Consider the following 15,144-nt stretch of genomic DNA (forward strand, 5'->3'; position numbering starts at 1 on the left):
GTCTCTAAAAAACTCTACCTCATGGACTAAACCACTCGGCTTATATAGGGGCTGATAGTACCTAGGGTTACATGTAGGTTGGTTATATCTATGTATAAGCTTGCCGATGATTTAAACATGCCTTGACGTGTGTGACAAGTCTTCTGAGGATTCCATTTTAAACACGCTGGGAGGCATGATGGACATGACCCATTCTTTGGTTATGTGGGTCCTTGGCCCGTCCCATGACTAGGCGGCCAATGTGGTTAGCATCCCCTAGTCAGAACACTGTCACCGTCTGTCTACTACAAGTTTTGTCTGGCTCCAGCGAGTGAGGGGTAATGACGACGGCGCGTCTTCGGCTCTCTTCAGTGCTTGTAGTCGTCGCTAGACGGTGTACGGACCTAAATTCATTTTTTTATTTATAGTGTTCTTGTACTGCATGATCGATGGTGAATACTACTAAGCTTTTTTTTAAAGAGAGAAGTGAACCGGGCCGTGCCTGACATTTTCTCCTCCCGACCTCCGTACTCTCTCCTATCGGCGAGAAGTGGGGGAGATCTTCGTCTTCCGCACTCGCGCGCGCAAGCTCACTCGCTCCAGATCTTCCCTTACCGTCGTAGATCTCACGACCCCAAGCCGCCACGCCCCCAACGAAACCCTAGCTCGCGCCCCTCCGCCGCGTAGGGGCGCCGTCATGGGCATCGTGTTCACGCGGCTCTTCTCGTCGGTATTCGGAAACCGCGAGGCCCGCATCCTCGTCCTCGGCCTCGACAATGCCGGCAAGACTACTATCCTCTGTAAGTGAGCCCGATCTCCCTCGCCCCGAATCTTCCGTGGTTCCTCCTTGGATCTGCGGTTCTGTTTGTTCGTGTTTCTGAATTCTGATTCATGTGGCGTGGCTTGCAGATCGGCTGCAGATGGGGGAGGTCGTTTCCACGATCCCAAGTGGGTTTCCTGTTCTGGTGCTCAACTAGTGTGTGCATTTCTTTTGATGTGTATGGATCGAGCTTAGATTTGATGTGAGGTGGTGTTGTGTCCGTGTGTGTCTTGCTGCAGCCATCGGGTTCAACGTGGAGACGGTGCAGTACAATAACATCAAGTTCCAAGTTTGGGATCTCGGTAAGTGACACGTATCCTCGCCCCTCATTTGAATGTTAGTGTTAGAACTAACGAATCACATTATTCGCAAAAAAAAAGTAACGAATCACATAGATATATATCCAAAGCACAATCTTTGTATTATTCATAGCCATAACTAACACAGAGCACCACACAAGTTGAAGTTTATCAGGATTTGACATACAATTTTGATACTTATGTGAAAAATTGGATCATGTTGGACGATTTGCTGTATGTTGCCAATGTGTTCTCACCCTTTGAATACCATCTTGGAGTCTTCCTTATGTTTATTTCAATTGAATGAGGTTTAGGTATTTCAATTAAATTAGGTTAGGTAATTGATGTGATGCTTAAATCAGTGGGGTAAAGCATAATTAGGGCAGGAGCAAAGGAAGCAAAACCTATAACCAATTTGCCTAGCAGGACTCACTAGAGTAAAGCATACTTAGGGCAGGAGCAAAGGAACCAGCACCAAGGTGCTGCCCCGTGCATCCACATAGATGTAAAAGGAGGCAATCAGTTAGTTTTTCCCCTCAGGCCAGCACTTCACTGGGGCCCACCATCTCCAGAATATTCCCATTCTATTTGTATATTCTTCCCCAGATAATTCCCAGAGTCTCTCTTTCCAAAAAATTGCCTCAAATCCTTCCCGAATCTCTCTCCTTCACCCAAAATTCTCCTCCAAATTCGTCCTCTTGATCCCAACCGATGAAACAAACTCTAATTACTCTAGGCCGACATGGTTTCGAGAGTGGTGGAGGCATGGACCGACATGGAGGAGGTGGTGGAGGAGCCGCTGGCTGCCGGTTGAAATGCCACGTGCGGGTCGGTGATGCTGAGCACCCAGGCTCGAGGGTCGACAAAGGCGGGAGGTGGTGAAGCGCCGCTCCAGGGCATTGAGGCATTGGACGAGGCCCTCCACGAAGGCGCTTGGTGGTCCGTTTCACCATCACTTCCTTTAACTGGGCCGGTAGCTCCTTGAGCATGAGGTTGATGTCACCGTTGGCTTTGTCATCGTCCGCCAATTGATACCAGATGGAACAAACTCTAATTATCCTAGTTCTAATAGGAAGTACTCCCTCCGTCCGGAAATACTTGTCATCAAAATGGATAAAAGGGGATGTATCTAGACATATTTTAGTTCTAGATACATCTCTTTTTATCCATTTTGATGACAAGTATTTTCGGACGGAGAGAGTAATACTGTGAATTCTGATGCTTTATTGATCATGGGAGAGGCTCAATATATAGTAGGGATACCTTGGCTTACAAACCGGCTCAAAAGGAAATACAATCTGACTCTGAAACGGATTCTAATCTGCAATCTGCACGTAATATGAACCTGAGCCAATGAAAACTTATAGTAATAATTGAATCCTTGTCACTTTGGGCTGTATCAGGGGGTGGTGCGTCCAGGTTTGGAGCCCTCCGACCATATTTGGCTTCCCACGTACAGTCGAACTCATGCTCTGCGCCATAGAAAAAGCCCAGTCGTTGTTGGACCCGACATCACACATCATGGATGGCGCTCCGTACCCCTGCCATGGAAAAAGTCCTGGCCGCTACCTAACCCATGCTTCATAGCGTCTCCATAGCCGGAGCTCCTCATCCCGGCATCATCGTCGTCCCCGAGCGCTACACACTATAGTGATTTGAGCCAACGCATCCCTCTCCCATCTCTCCATTTTTTCTTTCCTCACCGTTTCCAGGTTTCCTCCTTTCTCACATGAAGCACCGACTCACCCGTAGAGCCGCCACCGTGGAGCCTAGTTGGTTCTGCAGGCTGCAGGCTGGGGTGACGCGTGGCCATATCCTCATTGCTTCGTTTAGATTAATACTCAACAATCCTAAACTTTTTTTTATCTCCAATGCATGATGTGGAAATTTAACATAACATTCTTTTGTGTCAAATAGATTTGCCTTGTAGACAAGAAGGAGAAGATGTCTTAAGCTTTGCTCTAGCCTACAACATGATTGTAGCTAACACCCTCTTTAGAAAGAGAGAATCACATCTGGTGACTTTTAGTAGTGGCCAACACTCTAGCCAGATTGATTTCATCCTCTCGAGAAGAGAAGATAGGCGTGCGTGCCTAGACTGTAAGGTGATACCTGGAGAGAGTGTTGTACCCCAGCATAAGCTGGTGGTTGCTGACTTCCGCTTTCGGATTCGTGTCCAGCGGGATAAGCGTGCCAAAGTCGCTAGAACGAAGTGGTGGAAGCTCAAGGGGGAGGTAGCTCTAGCGTTCAAGGAGAGGGTCATTAAGGAGGGCCCTTGGGAGGAAGGAGGAGATGCGAACAATGTGTGGACGAAGATGGCGACTTGCATTCGTAAGGTGGCCTCGGAGGAGCTTGGAGTGTCCAGGGGAAGGAGAAGCGAAGATAAGGATACCTGGTGGTGGAATGATGATGTCCAGAAGGCGATTAAAGAGAAGAAAGATTGCTTCAAACGCCTATACCTGGATAGGAGTGCAGACAACATAGAGAAGTACAAGATGGCGAAGAAGGCCGCAAAGCGAGCTCTTGGTGAAGCAAGGGGTCGGGCATATGAGGACCTCTACCAATGGTTAGGCACGAAGGAAGGTGAAAGGGACATCTATAAGATGGCCAAGATCCGAGAGAGGAAGACGAGGGATATTGGCCAAGTCAAATGCATCAAGGACGGAGCAGGCCAACTCTTGGTGAAGGACGAGGAGATTAAGCATAGATGGCGGGAGTACTTCGACAAGCTGTTCAATGGGGAGAATGAGAGTTCTACCATTGAACTGGACGACTCCTTTGATGAGACCAGCATGCGTTTTGTGCAGCGAATCCAGGAGTCTGAGGTCAAGGAGGCTTTAAAAAGGATGAAAGGAGGCAAGGCGATGGGCCTTGATTGTATCCCCATTGAGGTGTGGAAAGGTCTCGGGGGCATAGCGATAGTATGGCTAACCAAGCTTTTCAACCTCATTTTTCGGGCAATCAAGATGCCAGAAGAATGGAGACGGAGTATATTAGTACCAATCTTCAAGAACAAGGGGGATGTTCAGAGTTGTACTAATTACCGTGGAATTAAGCTGATGAGCCATACAATGAAGCTATGGGAGAGAGTCATTGAGCACCGCTTAAGAAGAATGACAAGCGTGACCAAAAATCAGTTTGGTTTCATGCCTGGGAGGTCGACCATGGAAGCCATTTTCTTGGTACGACAACTTATGGAGAGATATAGGGAGCAAAAGAAGGACTTGCATATGGTGTTCATTGACTTGGAGAAGGCCTATGATAAGATACCGTGGAATGTCATGTGGTGGGTCTTGGAGAAACACAAAGTCCCAGCAAAGTACATTACCCTCATCAAGGACATGTACGATAATGTTGTGACAAGTGTTCGAACAAGTGATGTCGACACTGATGACTTCCCGATTAAGATAGGACTGCATCAGGGGTCAGCTTTGAGCCCTTATCTTTTTGCTTTGGTGATGGATGAGGTCACAAGGGATATACAAGGAGATATCCCATGGTGTATGCTCTTTGCGGATGATGTGGTGCTAGTTGACGATAGTCGGACGGGGGTAAATAGGAAGTTAGAGTTATGGAGACAAACCTTGGAATCGAAAGGGTTTAGGCTTAGTAGAACTAAAACCGAGTCATGATGTGCGGTTTCAGTACTACTAGGTGTGAGGAGGAGGTTAGCCTTGATGGCCAGGTGGTACCTCAGAAGGACACCTTTCGGTATTTGGGGTCAATGCTGCAGGAGGATGGGGGTATTGATGAAGATGTGAACCATCGAATCAAAGCCGGATGGATGAAGTGGCGCCAAGCTTCTGGCATTCTCTGTGACAAGAGAGTGCCACAAAAGCTAAAAGGCAAGTTCTACAGGACGGCGGTTCGACCCGCAATGTTGTATGGCGCTGAGTGTTGGCCGACTAAAAGGCGACATGTTCAACAGTTAGGTGTGGCGGAGATGCGTATGTTGAGATGGATGTGTGGCCACACGAGGAAGGATCGAGTCCGGAATGATGATATACGAGATAGAGTTGGGGTAGCACCAATTGAAGAGAAGCTTGTCCAACATCGTCTGAGATGGTTTGGGCATATTCAGCGCAGGCCTCCAGAAGCTCCGGTGCATAGTGGACGGCTAAAGCGTGCGGAGAATGTCAAGAGAGGGCGGGGTAGACCGAATTTGACATGGGAGGAGTCCGTTAAGAGAGACCTGAAGGATTGGAGTATCACCAAAGAGCTAGCTATGGACAGGGGTGCGTGGAAGCTTGCTATCCATGTGCCAGAGCCATGAGTTGGTTGCGAGATCTTATGGGTTTCACCTCTAGCCTACCCCAACTTGTTTGGGACTAAAGGCTTTGTTGTTGTTGTTGTTGTTGTTGTTGTTGTAGATTTGCCTTGTAGACAAAAACTTGCTCTGCTTGTTCGCCCATTTGGTTGTGATTGATGGGTCCATGATTGTTAGAGCTGGCTAATCTAGCATAAGGAAAACTATATAGACAACCAAAATAACAACGCTTTGATGTCCTAAATTGCTGTTTATTTACCGTAGTCATTCATCCGGGGTTTTAACTTCTAACGCACCATCTCTACAAATGCTTGTTGTAATACACCACCTTCAAAGATAATATCACTTAAAAGTGATAACTTATAACTTATAACTGTTGTTTTAACTTGAATGACTCTCCTCATTGTGACATACGATCTACATTATGGATTGAGATTTTGAAATCTGCTGTGAAGGTTATTATGCCTGTATACTCTTGCTTATGTGGGTGATTACCCAAATATGAAGCACATTCATCTACCCTTCATGAAATATTTGGTTGTAATGTGTTTAATGGTTATGCATTTTAAGTGAATTTTTTAAGCTGTGGTGAGATTTTCTTTTGATTGCCAAGTTTTGCATTAATATTATTCTTTCTGGAGGAAAGCTTGTGTCCTTCATTTTTTATTAGTGCTATGCTAGTATGTTATGTTATGCCTGCTCTTTCAGAATATCCACCTTGAGATTTTAACATGAATTTTGTTCTCAACAGGTGGTCAAACAAGCATCAGGTACATTCTTTACAGCGAGTATCCATATCCAAAATCGGTCATTATGATGTAACTATTTTATTCAACTTATAGCCATTTTGGAGTAATGCCTTCCCACAGTAATTTGTTGGAGTTGCCCAGGAGATACACACACTAGCTCAAGTTAGAAGAAGAGCCTCACGCAAGAACACAGAGAGGCTTTGGCGCTGCACAACTTGTGCCTTTTCTCTTGTTCACTCTTTCACACAACTGAACTTGGTTACAAACTTACAATGCCTTTTAGCTAGTGTGCCTTTTCTCTTGTTCACTCTTTCACACAACTGAATTTGGTTACAATGCCTTTTAGCTAGTGTGCCTTTTCTCTTGTTCACTCTTTCACACAACTGAACTTCGTTACAATGCATTTTAGATGTACACACACTAGCCGGTAGAAACAACAACTAATAACCACCTCTCTGATCACTCTTAGTTTCGGCCTTTCTCCTTGCACCTGGAGATGTGCTCTCTGCACAACGTTGGTGATTACCAGGTCCACAACTAAGCCTTTCTAACAAACTCTATCCATGCATGCATGTGAATCACTCCTACTACTAACTAGGCATGCACCTAACTGACACTACTAATTAAACAAATTTAGCTTTGCACTGTGTGCACACGTGAAACACACCTCTGACGTGCACACACTACCGCAGCTTCAATACATGCCTAAGTCAGAAATAAACATGATCTAATTACCTATACAGCAAGGTTAATTAACTCCAACATAATTGATCTTTTTGCCAGTCATTTAAGTATTGGTGTCTATGATGTCCTTTTTTTTTGAGAGAAGATGAACTTATCACAATTTGCTGTCTCTGGAAGGCATATCATCATGTTGCAACGGTAGTTACTATTTCAAGGCCTGAATCTTAGAAGACCTTATAGACCTTATAGTTTTTGACATCTGAAGCTTATAACTCTAGTTACTCTACTGTAGTTTATCTGATCAACCTTTGTTGACCTGTTGAGAAATTTGGTTGTTTTACCTCATTTGCTGCTGGAATCTCAAGAAGATCTGTATTTGTATTTGTTGAAACTATTTCAGTATGCATATCTTGATTGTTGCAGTCATTGTTAGTTTATTGTGTACTAGCAGCGCCACTCAGTCTGTTCAAGGAGCATTAGTCTTGTAATGGCTTCATTTTCTTGTTTTCATTCCTCGATTTGGGAGATTGTTCAATAAAGACCTGGCATGTAATCTCTTAAAGCTTAATTCAGGCCACTTTCATTATATAAAACTGTAGATCTAAGATGTACTGTACTAGTGAGTATGCTGTTCAGCTTGAGTTAATAATTCTGGTATCTGCCCTGCATCCCTTTACTAGCAGAATGTGAAATGCCTGTCATGAGCCACTTGCAAATTCTACCATTATATAGACTGTAAATCTGAGATGTACTACTGAGTATGCTCTTTCTTGTGTGTGTTCCTAGGCCATACTGGAGATGCTACTTTCCAAACACTCAGGCTATCATATATGTTGTTGATTCAAGTGATACTGATAGGCTGGTAACTGCAAAAGAAGAATTTCATTCCATCCTTGAGGTATGCATCACAATGAAAGAAGCCTCTGATTTATATCACAATTGGATGTGCTTCTCCTACAATGCACATTGGTAATACAAGGGTTCAGATATTTCTCACAAAATAATGTTGATTGTCAATGCTAATTGCACTACGGGAGCATGGGAATGCTACTTTGAAGTGATCAACTAGATATGTGATCGATTTTAGTGGTTTACACAAAATTGATGTGGTTAAAAGACTATTTGCTAGTTATCTGTTTGGGTTCCCGTTCTGCTTTTGATCTACTGGATGATTTTGGCATCAAGTACACTGTAAATAGCAACTACCATTGCGTGATTTTCTTTTGAAAGGAATAACTTGTATTCCACTTAAACTTGGTGCACAGCCGACTTGCTCGCCACAATGCCCGGAAAAAAAATCAGGGGCATCAAAAGTCCACGCGGTGAGAGGCACATCCTCCTCTAAACTGAACTGCGCCAACGTGTGTGCGACCTTATTACATTCTCTACGGCAGAACATCAAATCATAGAACACAAAGGAGGCATGGCATAACCTTCTAGCTTCACGGTATAGAACTCCCAGGTCCGCAGCATCGTAGTTGCGCCCTTTCAGTGCACCAATCATCGTTTGGCAATCTGACTCGAAGATGGCTCTTTGTGCTCCCAGATCATCTGCACCTTCAATCGCCCTAAGACACGCAGTCGTCTCAGTTTGCAGTGAGCTCCGTACATGTTCCATTTTCCCGGCAGCCGCCTCTAGGAACGACCCTGTTTCATCACACGCCACATCCCCAAGCTCCGGCCTCGGACATTTCTCTGAATGCTGCGTCAATGTTTATCTTTACGATCCCCGCCTCGGGAGGTTTCCGGGATTCCTGACAAGCAGGCTGTGGAGATGGTGATTGTTTCATGCTTGAGAATTCCAGCAGATGTTTATTTATAAGCATACTCGCTTCCTCAACCGTCTTTTGCTTCTTACCCGCATTGGTTTTATTCCGTGTTGCCCACTAATCCCATAGAAGAACCGCCACTCTCATTTTCTTCTCTACAGGCAGCAAGCAGACCTGATGCATCAGATTTTGGAAGTCCCCTCATTCAGAGTTGCAAGCACACATCCTCAAAGTCCTTGCTCCCTCCAGACAGCTTTTACTTTTTTGGTCTTCAAAGACAAATGACCACTATGCTCATCAAGCCTAGAACACATAGGGCATCTAGTGTCCAATTCAATCATTTTCCTCTTTATATTCATTCTTGTGGGTAAGGTGTTATGCACCAATCTCCAAAGGAACATGCTTAACTTACCAGGCACCTGCAGCTGCCAAATATGCTTCCATTTCTCCACAACTTGGCTCCGGCCATTGGAAGACTCAGCATTTTGTCTCCTCTCCGCTTCCTTTACACTGACCCCTAGATGATAGGCCGATTTTACCGAGAACACACTCTTTCTATGTGATGCCATGCCAAGAAATCTTCCATACCTGATCTGAGTGGGATCCCAAGGATGACCTTTGAGTCCTCCGGAGAGAACAGCTCTTGTACTAATTCCGTATCCCATGATTCCGTAATCGCGTTGATCAATTCATTTACTTTTGTAATTATCGTCTGCCCTTGGTGCGAATAAGGCCTTCTTGTTGTCCCTCTTGGCAGCCACGGATCAGACCACACATTCACTTGTGAACCATCTCCTATGCGCCAAATCACTCCCTCTCCCGGCCCCTGTGGATGCTACACCAGGTATAAGACATGCCTGGCTATTCTGTTGCTTCCACAATCGTACAATTCGGATGGTATTTCGCCTTCAGCACCACCGCACAGAGGGACTCCGGGTTCTGCAAAAAATGCCAGCTCTGACGAGTTAACATGGCCATATTAAATATGCGTAAGTCTCTAAACCCTAGGCCTCCAGTTCTCTTCGACTTCATCAACATTTTACCTTTCCCAGCCTATCCAGTGACATTTTTTAATTGCCGTCCTGCTGACTCCACCAATACCTTTGCAATCATGCCACTGATTTGCTCACATATGCTTTTGGTCAAATCAAAGCAGGACATCGTGCACGTCGGTATGGCCTGGGCGACGGCCTTAACCAACATTTCCTTTCCTACTTTAGATAGGAGCTTTTCTAGCTACCCTTGCATCCTCTTCCAAATGTTTTCTTTGATGTACTCGAACTCTTTACTCTTCGCTGCTCTGATATTTACAGGCAAACCCAAGTATTGCTTGTTCTTGGATTCTCGGGGTATACAGAGAGCCTGAAGAACTTGATGTTTCTTTGCCATACTTGTTCCTTTAATGAAGAACGCTGAGGATTTGTCTCTGTTGATCTTTTGCCCCGACCGGGCCTCGTACAGGGCCGGTATCTCCTGCAGCTGATTTGCACTAGCAGCTGTAGCCCTTCAATGGATTGGTCCAATTCAGCACGCTGCTGCAAGACTGAGAAACCCTCCGCGCACAAAATGAACAAGTACGGTGATGGTGGATCTCCTTGGCACAAGCCTCGCTGTGGGCGGAAAGCGTGTTAACTTCCGATTGAACTTGACGTGATAGGAAACCAATCGAACAGAAGTCATGATCACATTCAACCGTGCAGCCGAAAAACCCAAAGCATTCATCATACCCTCCAGAAAACTCCACTCCACCTGGCGATATGCTTTGCTCATGTTAAGCTTTACTGCCACTAGCCCTTGTCTACCCCCTTTCTTCTTGTGCATCAGGTGGGTTAAGCTAAAACAACATTATCTGTAATCACCTGTCCGGGAACAAAAGCTGATTGGGTTGGGGATATTAACTCCGGAAGAATCACCTTCAAGCGGTTTGCTAAAACATTGGCGATCAGCTTAAAAAGCATGCATAAGAGACTCCGGGTTCTTTACCTTTGGAATCAACACAATCGTTGTCTCATTCCATCCCTCCGGCATTACTGCACCATTTAGAACTCTTAGGACCTCCTCTTGAATCTTGGGTCTGACCAAATGCCAAAACTTATAAAAAACTGCCGGCATGCCATCCGGACCTGGAGCCTTTAGATCACAAAAAATTGCATGTTGAAAGGTGATGTGTGATTTGGCAATGCATGTTGACCACATAAACAACTTACCTAGTGCAATTTCTTCCATTTGACGGTAGGGTCTTTTGAGCCAGATGTATTCAGTGGCCAGGATGTATTTTTTTCAAGATAATTATCTGATTGCATATGTTACCTCATTGTGTGCATTGTACTGGCAGGAGGATGAGCTGAAAGGTGCGGTTGTCCTTGTATATGCAAATAAACAGGTGAAGAAACAAACATATTTGATTTCTTATATACGGTTTTGAAATTTGTATAGTTACTTGGACATTGCAACTGTTCTCAGAACTAACAACAAAGTTCTTGTAATAATTCATGATTTCCACTATACCTGCAGTCTTTTCTTATTTCTGCAGTACATTTTTGGATCTATTGTCTACTAACAAGGCACCTGCCTTTACGAGTTTCCATGAAATTACTTTAACTATCATCATTCATTGGCTGCTTTTTTTTTATTAGAAGGAAATAAATGCTTCTAGGTGAATTTACTTGTCTGAATACCTTTTGGATGCAGGTTGTTGCGCATCCTGTTTGATATGCTATCTTACCTAATTCATTATTGTGATGTCTTTTCTTATCCAGGACCTTCCAGGTGCACTTAATGATGCTGCCATAACTGAATCATTAGAACTTCACAAGATTAAGAGCCGCCAATGGGCAATTTTCAAAACATCTGCTATAAAAGGGGAGGGGCTTTTTGAAGGCTTGAACTGGTAAGTTGAATGAAACATTCCTTTCTAAAGTGACTAGATGAATACTTGCTCTTTTCTATATTTTCAATCTATTTTTTTGTTTGTGGTGGTATGGCAGGGGGCTGCAAATCCTGTATCCCCTCTTCAAATCGTTAGAAAATGCCCATGCCCAGTATTCTGGTTAGACATGGATAATGACTAGATGATTTCATTTCACATAAGAAAGGACTGTTTTCCCTTGTTAGTTGTTACTTGTTACTGTCTATAAGTTTTAGTGTCTTATCACCGGACGTCTAATAAGATAGCGACATGCTTATGCATTCCCTAAAGAATTACTTACACCCAGAGTACACCAACTTGCAGCAAAATAACAAAACCACGCATAATCTCAAAAACCCCATAAAAATGGTACAACTTACATAACAGCACATTTTAATCAAATTTGACGGAGGCCATTTGTTTCCCTGTGGCGTACGATTATATCTGGCGTGGCAGCTGCCCAATGCTATCTCTGTCCATCGTTGTGGCCCATCTGTCGGTGGGACAGAGAAACAAATAGTATAGTAGGAATTATAATGGGAGAAGAGGATCGAACCCAGTACATGGAACTTGTTGGCGCATCCTCGCTCGTCATGACCAACCCATCCAAAATGTGCTGTTACGTAAGTTATTGTACTACCATTTTTGTGGTTTTTTTAGATTATGGATGATTTGGTTATTACGCTTTCGGTACGCAATATATGGGCAACAAACGGTCTTGGTTAGATTCGATGGAAGTCATTGCTGATACCGGCCGATTATTGTTTGCTGCAGGCTCAGTAATGCACTCAAGTCCGGAGGCAGCTAATGTAGGAGGCCCAGCCTCCATTCCGTGAATCATTGCTTGATGGTAAGGAACAGGGACGATGACAGCCTTCTCGCTAGTCTGCGTGAAAATGAGAATCTCTTTATTTTAACTCCGGAAGTTATACACAATCAGTTTTCTGTAGAGTGCTTGTTGAAGTTTCCAGATACAACACTAGGTGTACCATGTCGAGAGCAAGAATATATTTGTAGAAAATACCAAGCAAACGATTACGGTTTGAAATATGTGGCTTCACCGCGTAAAATTTCACCCCATTTTCTTTTCCAATGATTGAACTCGCAATTTTTTTTCCGCGTCTCTTTGGCTGGGACCAGATCAGATGCCTGAAGTTACTCAATCCCTGAAATCCAATCATGTCATTTACAAAGTTATATGCTTACCGTAATCATCAAAAATAACATAGGACTACTGCTTTACATCTACTAGTTTGTTACTGTGTGTTGGAGCCATAGTTTTAAGGGTTTTTATCAGTTTTGCTATCGGCTGTATAACGCTACTCAGTTTTGCCACTAAATGTTTTCACTACTCTAAAATGCCACTGTTTCGTTAGACACAAACTCAGAAATACCATTTTCCGCCGTTACCGTCTGGAAGGTGCGAGCTAACCAACTAAGCTAACGAGATGTTGTGACTTATATATCCCTTATATCTTTACATGGAATAATAGTCCAACACGGCAACGTCTCGTATCTTTTCTGGTTGCTAGCTAGTTGAGCTTGGGTTTGAAAGTACCAAATTGCATGCAACTATCAGTAAGGGCAATTATCAGTAAGGCAAAGTCAGCTACTACAAATTATACGTACAAATTTTGAAGTCTACAAGCTATACTGAATCACACACGCACACCGAGAATTAGTACTCACAATGCAGGAATTTCAGAGCCTATGTCATATTGGGGCGTCCTGTGGCCGATGCAACACTCCGATTCGGTCCTGCTGTCCATCGCCATTGCCGATTCGGTCCTGCTGTCCATCGCCATTGCCGTGGAACAACTGCACTTCAAGATTGGGGAGGAGCTGCGGAGTCAGCCAGGAGAAGCGCCGGAGCTGCCTGCCTGTGGTGGCGGTGCGGGCGGGAGGAAGGGCCAAAGCTGCGATGGGTGGCTGCACTCGGCGGGAGGTGCCGCAGCTGCAGCGAGTGGGGGCGTCAGCCAGGAGAAGCGCCGGAGCTGCCTGCCTGTGGTGGCGGTGCGGGCGGGAGGAAGGGCCAAAGCTGCGATGGGTGGCTGCACTCGGTGGGAGGTGCCGCAGCTGCAGCGAGTGGGGGCGTCAGCCAGGAGAAGCGTCGGAGCTGCCTGCCTGTGGTGGTGGTGCGGGCGGGAGGAAGGGCCAAAGCTGCGATGGGTGGCTGCACTCGGTGGGAGGTGCCGCAGCTGCAGCGAGTGGGGGCGCGCCGGAGCCGGGCGGGGTTCTGTTTAGTTAGGTTCAGACATCAGTATATAAGGCTTGTATCTCCTAACACAACAAATTGTTTCTGTGGCTCAGTTGGTTAGCTCTCGTGCTTGTGTACCCCATGGCCCTCCCTCCCAAATTTTATTCTCTTTTTCTCTTGCTCCCCTTATAAATGGGATAGGGGTAGTTTCGTCATCTAACTTCAGTCAACGTGTATTGACCAAACGATGATGCGACCCCGTCTTCGGAGAAGAGGGAGTACAAGGGGAGGTCCGATCTTCACGGCGTAGGATCGATAAATGGATGGGGATAACTAGCTGCAAGCAGCCGAAAAATGGAAAATAAGAGATTATGACCCGACGAGGAGGAGGCTCACCGAAGCTTGCAATCCGAACATTCACCGTTCCACAACCCGTAATACTACCCCACACAACCACACTCAAGTCGTGGAGCATGAGATATGTGCAATCCGCAAGGGAAACCACGAACTCTAATCCACACAACGCGATCTAATCGTGGAGCACGAATTAGGAGCAATTTCTCAAGGAATCACGAGAATAAGAGTAACAAGAGCTCTCCAATCTCAAGAGGAGTCTATGTCTTTGGTCTTTGATAGAAATGGCAAAAGTCCCCAAAGAAGGGAAGAGCTAGTCTATTTATAATCGGGACAACCCCCCGTGGATAGGTGTGAAAGAGAACTAGCTTCTGAACCAGCTTAGGTGTGAAAGGGAATCGGCTTTGTTTGACTAAATCGCTTCAAGACTTAATGAGGTAGCTTCTGAAATTCTCTCGTTGGAGGTGGTTGGCAGTTCCCGACCAAACATTGTTCACTGGAGTCGAACAATGTTTCCTTCAGCAGCAAACTCGAGTTCTGGGAACCTTTTGCAAGTTGGAATATGCAAACTTGTACAAAACATTGTTTCGTCAGAATCGGAACAATGTTTCTTCAGCAAATAACTCATTCTTCATGAATTCCTAACTTTGTTCCTTCGCCATAAAACATTGATTTGCCCGGACTGAAATGTGTTTGGCCTTCTTCGATATCGCACCTGAGTTCGACCAACAATAAAGGAGGTGAAGGAACAACCATGTTTTCAAGGTCAAATGATATACTTAAGTTAGCATTCACCTGATCATGTATTTGCATTGCGCGGCTTCTTGTGATTGGACCGTTGATGATTGGTGGTGTGTTGCCCATGGTTTGGATGTCCTCATCAAACGGTAACGGTGAAAAAAATGGTCCTTTTGAGCTTGATCTAACAAAACAGTGGCATTTTTGAGTAGTGAAAATGTTTAGTGGCAAAACTAAGTAGCGTTATACAGCCGATGGCAAAATTGATAAAAACCCTAGTTTTTAAAAACCGGACCAGACCTATAGCTGGTTGGATAAGAAAAGCTGGAGCTAGCAAAATGTGTGGTTTCTTAAGGTCTGATGAACCGATTGGAGGAAAT

The 15,144-nt window shown here is 44.8% G+C and overlaps 1 protein-coding gene across 1 annotated transcript; it reads left to right on the forward strand.

Moving 5' to 3' along the window:
• Window positions 1–447: 447 nt before the first annotated feature.
• On the forward strand, window positions 448–12,592 carry ARF3 (ADP-ribosylation factor 3). Its single transcript, XM_048690464.2, has 8 exons — window positions 448–779; window positions 889–927; window positions 1,039–1,101; window positions 6,117–6,135; window positions 7,585–7,696; window positions 10,903–10,950; window positions 11,327–11,457; window positions 12,250–12,592. The coding sequence occupies exons 1-8, from the start codon at window positions 677–679 to the stop codon at window positions 12,281–12,283; spliced, it is 549 nt and encodes a 182-aa protein (XP_048546421.1). The 5' UTR covers window positions 448–676; the 3' UTR covers window positions 12,284–12,592.
• Window positions 12,593–15,144: the final 2,552 nt, after the last annotated feature.

This window comes from Triticum urartu, chromosome 7A (assembly GCF_056163025.1).
Source record: "Triticum urartu cultivar PI428250 chromosome 7A, HENAU_Tu73, whole genome shotgun sequence".
In the NCBI taxonomy this organism is placed as follows: Eukaryota; Viridiplantae; Streptophyta; class Magnoliopsida; order Poales; family Poaceae; genus Triticum; species Triticum urartu.

Coding starts and splice junctions, on each gene's coding strand:
- ARF3 (XM_048690464.2), top strand. CDS start 677: ATGGGCATCGTGTTCACGCGGCTCTTCTCGTCGGTATTCGGAAACCGC. Junction 10,951..11,326: donor TTGTATATGCAAATAAACAG/GTGAAGAAACAA, acceptor TTTCTTATCCAG/GACCTTCCAGGTGCACTTAA. Junction 11,458..12,249: donor CTTTTTGAAGGCTTGAACTG/GTAAGTTGAATG, acceptor TGTTTGCTGCAG/GCTCAGTAATGCACTCAAGT.